This window comes from Phanerochaete carnosa (assembly GCF_000300595.1).
Source record: "Phanerochaete carnosa HHB-10118-sp unplaced genomic scaffold PHACAscaffold_3, whole genome shotgun sequence".
In the NCBI taxonomy this organism is placed as follows: Eukaryota; Fungi; Basidiomycota; class Agaricomycetes; order Polyporales; family Phanerochaetaceae; genus Phanerochaete; species Phanerochaete carnosa.
Genome location: NW_006767630.1, coordinates 4,008,651 through 4,016,396, shown reverse-complemented (window position 1 = coordinate 4,016,396; position 7,746 = coordinate 4,008,651). Strand labels below are relative to the sequence as shown.

At 55.2% G+C, this 7,746-nt stretch overlaps 3 protein-coding genes and 1 non-coding gene across 4 annotated transcripts in view; 2 read left to right on the top strand and 2 right to left on the bottom strand.

Moving 5' to 3' along the window:
• Positions 1–2,842, top strand: part of PHACADRAFT_117794 (uncharacterized protein) — a 3,843-nt gene extending 1,001 nt beyond the window's left edge. The window contains exons 4-13 of the mRNA XM_007393933.1: positions 7–351; positions 408–755; positions 808–965; positions 1,018–1,086; positions 1,138–1,297; positions 1,347–1,455; positions 1,510–1,748; positions 1,805–1,941; positions 1,989–2,012; positions 2,064–2,842. Of these exons, the coding sequence (XP_007393995.1) occupies positions 7–351; positions 408–755; positions 808–965; positions 1,018–1,086; positions 1,138–1,297; positions 1,347–1,455; positions 1,510–1,748; positions 1,805–1,941; positions 1,989–2,012; positions 2,064–2,715 (2,241 nt within the window). The 3' untranslated portion in view covers positions 2,716–2,842. The remainder of the gene's footprint in view (positions 1–6; positions 352–407; positions 756–807; positions 966–1,017; positions 1,087–1,137; positions 1,298–1,346; positions 1,456–1,509; positions 1,749–1,804; positions 1,942–1,988; positions 2,013–2,063) is intronic.
• A 116-nt stretch (positions 2,843–2,958) lies between these two features.
• On the bottom strand, positions 2,959–3,038 carry PHACADRAFT_t34. The gene has a single exon. It is a non-coding gene; the product is annotated as a tRNA-Leu (tRNA).
• A 30-nt stretch (positions 3,039–3,068) lies between these two features.
• On the bottom strand, positions 3,069–4,236 carry PHACADRAFT_253181 (uncharacterized protein). Its single transcript, XM_007393932.1, has 6 exons — positions 4,122–4,236; positions 3,882–4,066; positions 3,612–3,829; positions 3,344–3,557; positions 3,217–3,289; positions 3,069–3,164 (listed from the first exon to the last, which is right to left on the bottom strand). The coding sequence occupies exons 1-6, from the start codon at positions 4,224–4,226 to the stop codon at positions 3,159–3,161; spliced, it is 801 nt and encodes a 266-aa protein (XP_007393994.1). The 5' UTR covers positions 4,227–4,236; the 3' UTR covers positions 3,069–3,158.
• Positions 4,237–5,200: 964 nt separating this feature from the next.
• PHACADRAFT_117789 (uncharacterized protein) lies at positions 5,201–7,608 on the top strand. Its single transcript, XM_007393931.1, has 7 exons — positions 5,201–5,739; positions 5,791–6,056; positions 6,107–6,323; positions 6,379–6,486; positions 6,542–6,741; positions 6,792–6,941; positions 6,998–7,608. Exons 1-7 carry the CDS (start codon positions 5,479–5,481, stop codon positions 7,530–7,532), a joined length of 1,737 nt encoding a protein of 578 aa, XP_007393993.1. The 5' UTR covers positions 5,201–5,478; the 3' UTR covers positions 7,533–7,608.
• The last annotated feature ends 138 nt before the right edge of the window (positions 7,609–7,746 follow it).

Genomic DNA, 7,746 nt, shown 5'->3' with positions numbered 1-7,746 from the left:
ACACAGCTGCAATCAAGGCTCGCCGAACTGGAAAATTCTCGAGTTGCAAGTGCCTCTACCGCGAGCAGCCCGACGTACTCCTCTCCCAATCACACGCCATCGGCTACAGACGTTCCTGTCAAGCAGGAGGAAACCGGGGAAGATGAGGGTCTCGTAGAAGGTTTCAAGTATATGAGTATCGATCACAAGCCCGCTCGCTTCATGGGCAGGTCCAGCAACTTCCCCCTCATCAACGCCGCGCTCAAAATGAAGCGAGAACTCGTTAAAGACAACAGCAGCCCGTTGCCCGATGGAGGGTGCAATCCTCTGATGCTGTCGAAACGGCGTCCAGAATTCTGGATATCTATCTCTGTACGAGCTTGCCCGCTGCGAACGACACTTTTCACTAACGCGTCGTACTGTGGTAGGACTTTATCCCGCCAGAACTCCCATACACCGATTTCCCGGAACCCTCGCTCATGAACGACCTCCTCGACAACTACTTCCAGAAGATCCACAAGAACTTCCCTCTGCTCCACCGCCCGACGTTCCTGCAGAACATCGCCTCGGGGCTACACCTCACCGACGAGGGCTTCGGCGCGACGGTGCTGCTCGTGTGCGCCTTAAGCGCGCGCTTCTCGAACAACCCCGCTGCGCTCACGTCCGGCCTCACGAGCTGGCACTGGGCGGGCTGGCAGTGGTTCCAGCAGGTTCGCGCCGTGCGCAAGCTCATCCCGCTGACAACGACGACGCTCTACGACCTGCAGGTTGCCGCGGTAAGACGGCTCGAGTGTCCTTCGCGTGTGCGTTTGCTGATAGCTGTCATAGCTCGGTGGAGCGTATGTCGCCAACTTGGCGGTGCCGCAGTCGAACTACGCGATTCTGGGCTGCGGTATTCGGCTTGCGCAGGACTTGGGTGCGCACAGACGGATGGCGTACGGGCCGGAGCCGACGGTCGAGGGTGAGCTGAGGAAGCGCGCATTCTGGTATGGTATTTTTTTGGTCGTCTGTCCTTGCAGAGCGCTGATGTCTGCGCAGGTGCCTGTTGGCGATGGACAGAGGCATGTGCTCCATTCTAGGGAGACCGTGCAGTGTCCAAGATGAGGAGTAGGTATCGTTATTTCCCCCCATCTGTCTTTCACTCACCATCACTGCTAGCTTCGATGTTGATTACCCTATCGAATGCGATGACGAGTATTGGGTGACGGACGATCCACAAAAGGCGTTCAAACAACCTGTTGGGCAGCCTTCTACCGTCGCACACTTTAACTGCGCTATGAGGCTAGAGCGGGTGCATGCGCACGCGCTACGTACTATTGTACGTACTAATAGTATCTGAAACGTGCTTGTAGCTCACGCAGCCGCAGTATTCGTTGCAAGGGGCCAGGAGCCTTTCGGATCCCGAGCATGCGCAGCAGATCGTCGCGGAGCTGGATTCGGAGCTGAACCAATGGGTGGACTCGATCCCTGAGCACCGTACGTACACCCGAAAGCGCCTACCCTAGCCCAGCACAAACTGATTATCTGCAGTGAAATACGATCCCAACAGAGAAGATTTTCCCTTTGCTGGCCAATCCGCCTCGCTTTACGCGTCGTACTACCACCTGCGGATCTTCATCCACCGGCCGTTCATCACCACACCACGGAGGCGCGTGCCGCTGCCGTTCCCATCGCTCGCGATCTGCACGAACGCGGCGCGGTCGTGTATCCAAGTCCTCGACAGGCACTTTGCCCTGTCAGGCCCAGCGCTGGTGTTCCAATACCATCTGGTGCGACTCCCTTTCTCTCTCGTTCTTCCGACGTGGCTGATACATGCGCGTCGCAGGCATCGTTGTTCTCGTCTGCGATCATCCTGCTGTTGCATGTGTGGAGCGAGACGCGGTCAGGGTCTGCTACCGACGTCGCGAAGGAACTTGAGTGCGTCCACAAGGCGCTGCGTATATTCAAGAACCTTGAAGGATGGTAAGCTGCATTCATGTCGCTGCTGATGTCTCTCACGAGTGCCGCAGGTGGAACGTTGCTGGTCGGTTCTGGTGAGCGAGGCCGTGTGGCGCATGGTGCTATTTCGCTGATGGCATTCGCAGGGACATCCTCTACGACCTCATGGCCGCCGTCGAGTCTACACAGAACAGCAACGCTCGCGGCGCGCACGAACGTAGACCAGACGACGACGATGTGTCTGCGCACGGCATCTGCTCGGACTTCCTGACGCACACTCGGCAGCCTTCGACCGACGCACCGACCACGTACGTCAATGGCGTGCAACGGCAGCCGCGAACAGCGGCGAACCCTCCATCCCTGTCCCAGCCGAACTTCAGTTACGCGCCGCCGCCTCCGCGCGTTGATGGCTCCGACGACCCGACCCTCTGCTCGGACAGCAGCTTCTGGCGAGACCCGCCTCCGGCGCAACAAGAGACAGGTGCACAGGCACCGTTCGGGCTGCCGCAGCCACAACCTCTCGGCGACGCCTACACATCGAACCCTGACCTCGAGGCGATCTTCGCAGATTTGCTGCCCACGCTGCCGCACGAGGACCCGTTCCCGTTCGCGGCGATGGCGCGCGGCGTGCCGCCGTATCTCGCATCAGGCCAGCCTTTTGAGGGCGGCGGGCCTGCAGGCGGAGGAGCCTCTGGAGATCAGCCGTACGCGCACTCTGAGGGTTTCATGGACGTGCGGTTTCTAGGTACAGGGATGCCGTTTGTGTGGGGAGCGGGAACTCAGGGTGGCTCGTTGTGAGAGCATGTTGGTAGTTACAGTGGAGGGAGGCGGCCCTTTGCTGGTTGTGTCTCGTACACACCGCTTGTGCTTTCTAGTCAGCTTAGTATGAACACTTATGCTCTAAACTTCACGGAATGAACTTGTTGCTATGGATAGCTGTTCGGGCCAGCCGGCATTGGACATTTAGGATTCTAGGAGTCGCCGGATCGACTGGGACCTCAAAAAAAGAGAAAGAAAAAATACATCACAGACACGTAGTCATGACGAGAGTGGGATTCGAACCCACGCCCTTTCGGACCAGATCCTTAGTCTGGCGCCTTAGACCGCTCGGCCATCTCGCCGTCAATGAGGCGATATCCACATATTTATCTTGCATTATAGTATATCCTTCAGATTTTTCATGTGCGATAGCCAACCTGACAACCAGTAATAACTGAACGAACGGCACATCAACGAATTGCTCAGTCCTGAAGGGGTATGTGTCAGAACTGCCTTGCGATGACAAGAATGCCAGCATACCGAGAACTCTTCTTCTGGCTCTTCGTCTCCGTCGGAGTCAAGGAAGTCCCAAGGAACTTCCATCTCATTCCAGCTAGGGTTCACCGAAAATCAGACTCTCCAGGTAGCAGCTAGATGAAGAACCCACCGATCTCCTTCTACGGCGTTGGGATCAGGGCTCTCGCGTCGTTTCGGAGGAGGCGGTTGGACTGACTTCAGCAAATACAGTGGAGTATACGCGCCTTTGCGGTAACCTCTGCGAAAGTTCCCTGAGCCACCTTCAGTTAACCAAATGCCATTGACTTCTCCCTCAACATGAGGCCCAGCCTCGGCTTTCAGCGATACACGGATAGACTCGGTCTCTGCACATGCAATGAGCACGAGACTAGCCCTGGTGATCATCGAGACGAACTCACTTTTGCTCGAGAGGTACAAGACGAAACCGTCGCAGGTAAATGCTTCTGTAATGAGCGCGATCTTCCTGTCGTTGAACAAGTCGATCCCCAACGTCTCTCTGCAGAACTCGTCGGGCACCACGCTCATGCACGGATTGTGCATGACCAGGAACGCCCCGCGACGTTTGTCGAACTTGATTTCTGTGGAGAAATTGGCGTCCGCGACATCCGGGGCTCCGCTGCAGGCACTGTCAGCAGGGAACAGCAAATGAATGGGCAGGATTTGCGTACGTGCTCGCGCCGGCATTGCCCTCGACTTTCTTCGAGTAGTGTGAATGGATGACGTACACCTCCTCGGCAGGCCGAGAGTTCACTGGATGTTTTCTCGCGATGTCGGCCGTGTCAGGGTACGTGTAGATATTCCCAATTCGTTCGAACTGGCCTGACTCCCTATTGATAGTGCCGAAGTCACCAGCCTTCGTTTCAGACGAGATCAGCCTCTGAAAGCGACATCAGACGGCTATTGCCCACCTGAATAGTCTTCGGCGGGTCCCAGTTCGCCCACTTGGATGATGCATCCATGATTAGGTCGACGTATTTGCGAGATGCTTGCTTTTTCTGAAACCACTCAAACATGTTGCTGGGAGCGAGGGGAAGGAATGGACCGTCGGCCAGTATGACATCGTCGCATTCATATATATGGCGTGAGGATCCATCTAGACGCTAAATCGCACCTGCACGCTTTCGCACGAGCATTCATCGACAAGGGACAACAACGAACCTGACACGGGCGAAATATAGGGAAGCATGAGCCGTAAGGCACGTTTCGTGGACAGCTGACTCGCTGTATGAGGCGAACCTAATGACCAAACCTAATACAATTGATACAAGAGGACGAATAAGTCGGAGGTGCGTCATATATACGCGAGTAGTGTTTGCACAAGCTTAGAGGCGACAGTGCCAGGCCAATGGCTATAACTCTAGTCTGCTCTCAGAGTATGCATCAGGAAAGCTACAAGAATGAGAGTGAGCCACACCAAGAGTCCCTTTACAAGAATATGCACACGCACAAAATTAAGGTTCACGGGCAACTTGGACATCACTCGTCCATCCACTGCATGCACCGCGCTGCGAGGTGGATCCGAAGAGCCTGTCAGCGGAATCTCCCGACGATGTGTATAAGTAAGCCCGTCAGCTTCTACAGCTTTTCGTCTTGCCAGTTCGTACAGCATCAGCACTGGATCCGGCGCCGACCCCAGTTCTTCATTTCCGCGCAGTCCGATGCGTGAGTTATTCGATCTTCAGGAAGGCAGGAGATCTCGGCGCCAACTTACACGCGATTGTTTAGTTATCGTGAGAAACCACGAGCTTACCCAGTAACATTCAGCGCTCGTAGTACTAGGGTCCCACAACCGTCAGGTGGTCTAACATGGCCCAGTTTACATGGATCTATGCTCCGAGACTCTAAATGCAAAATTTGGACTCGCCGCCGCCCGATCTGCACGCCTCGGGTCTCTCTTGCATCGTGTAAGTCAGACAGAAGCAGACGCGTTCTGTCTGGACTCAGGGATTAACAGACGGTGCGGATAGAAACCTGGTTTCATAGTGTTTCTAATCAAAGTTTTCAGTCTTGTCGCCAACACCGCATCCTCGCCCGTCGTTCCTGCTACCGCCTTATGTGACCTGAGCTCCCGTCGTTCGAAGAAACACAGATCCGTCGTGTTGCGTGATCCGTAACGCACGATCAAGACCATAAGATGGACAGACAGGCTCCGGGGCGCTCAGTCTGTGGCGTTGTAAATGCTATTCAAAACCCAGTACGCGGCATCCTCGAGCAGTAAGAACCGCAGTCGCGCCCTTGTTCCCCCACTTGCTGTCTTGAAGTACGATGGCGTCCAAGCTCAAGCTCTTCGTCTTTGCGCTATTTCCGCTCGCCTTCGCAAAGCCCATGGCCCGCAGCATGAAAATCCACGAGGCCGTAGAGAATGTGCCCAAGGGTTACATCCGAAATGGACCTGCTCCCGCAGATGCAGAGCTCAACCTGCGCATTGCGCTCGCACAGAGTGACCCGAAGGGGCTCATCGACGCGCTGTACAACGTCAGCACGCCGGGCAGCTCATCATATGGCCAGCACCTCAGGAAGGAAGAGGTAGCACATTTATCTCCAGCATACTCTCTGATGCTGAGCCCTACTACTCAGGTTCAGAAGTTTGTTGCGCCAACTACACAGACCGTCAAGGCCATCAAGACCTGGCTCACTCAGGCTGGCGTAAATGCGACCCCAGTTACGGCTGCCGGCGATTGGCTCAAAATCGCTATCCCTGTCAGCCAGGCTAACGAGCTGTTCAACACGGAGTTCACCATCTTCAACCACTCCGAGACCGGCAAGCAGACGATTCGTGCGATGCACTACTCAATTCCCACCGAACTTGAGGGACACATCGACATGGTTGACCCTGTGACCTCGTGAGTAATGGTGCGATTTAGTACGAGTATGACTTTGACTGGCGTCGCAGGTTTCCGAGCTCTATATCCCTTCGCTCCGTCGTCTCGACACCGTCTAACCTCGAGCGCCGCGATGTTGACTCCCCGGCGCCTTGCTCGACGTTGGCGGTCACACCCTCCTGCATCGATTTTCTGTACAACATACCCGCCATCAAGGCTACCCAGAGTTCCAACCACCTCGCTGTCAGTGGCTTCATCGACCAATTCGCCAACAAGGCTGATCTCGCGGTGCGCGCAGCTCTTAATGTTTGAGCACAAGCAATGTTAACACTTGTACTTGCAGACTTTCCTGAACAAATTCCGACCTGAACTCAGCGGAGAGACCTTCACCCTTCAGACCATTGATGGCGGCAGCAACTCGCAGAATGGAAGCGAGGCCGGCATTGAGGCGGTGCGTATTTGTCTGGCGCACTCTTATACATGCGCTCATCGGATGCACTCGATAGAACCTTGACACCCAGTACGCCATCAGCACGAGCCACGGCGTGCCAGCAACCTTCATTTCTGTTGGCGAGGAAAATCTCGACGGTGACCTTAGCGGCTTCCTGGACATCATACTCTTCCTCCTCGGCGAATCCAACCCACCGCAGGTCCTGACAACCAGCTATGGTGGGAACGAGAACGATATCTCTCCCTTACTTGCTGCGTGAGTTGTGTGTTGCGACTCGGACTTGACGGCTTACTGACGTCGAATAGCAAACTTTGTAATGCTTACGCTCAACTCGGTGCCTGCGGTACTTCCATCCTCTTTGCCTCCGGTGACGGTGGTGTCTCTGGTGGAGTGCATGGCTTGCCGCCTGATAGCTGTACAGACTTTGTCCCTACATTCCCCGTTAATTGCCCCTTGTAAGTGTTTTTTGCAAGTCGTCTTCCTTATGATCAGACTTACCACAGACTTGCAGCGTGACCGGTCTCGGTAGCACCCAAATCGTCTCATCATCCGGCGGCGAGACTGCTGGAAGCTTCTCTTCCGGCGGATTCTCCAACTACTTTAGCAGGCCGCCATACCAGGCCGCCGCCGTCGAGTCCTACCTCTCCTCTATCGGTTCGATGAACAGCGGCTTGTTCAACGCCTCGGGGCGCGGGTATCCGGATGTCTCGGCGGTCGGAATCAACGTGACAATCGTCGTTAACGGCACGATTCAGACAATAAACGGCACGAGCATCTCGACCCCCGTCTTCGCCGGAGCGATCTCGCTCATCAACGACGCGCTCATCGCTGCTAACAAGAGCGCGCTCGGCTTCCTCAACCCATTCCTGTACGCGACCCCTGATGCGTTCAACGACATCACGACCGGCAGCAACCCTGGATGCAACACGAATGGCTTCCCAGCTCTGGAGGGCTGGGACCCTGTCACTGGCCTGGGCACCCCAAACTTTGTGGCGCTGAAGGCGGCGGCTCTGAAGGCGGCTGGGGTTCCATACCCCCACCCATAAATGAATGGTACGACGCAGGATATGATTTATCTGTAGATCGTTTTTATGTCTTGATGTGACATCAACATACTTTTCCAGCTCCAGCATAAAATACATGCTCCCTCATGTTCTAGCATCACTCTGCAAGAGTTCCAGAAAGGATACACATACCATGATTTTTCTGCTAATTTAAGACACCCTGAAAGCTTTGAACTGCACACTGTATCAAGGAATG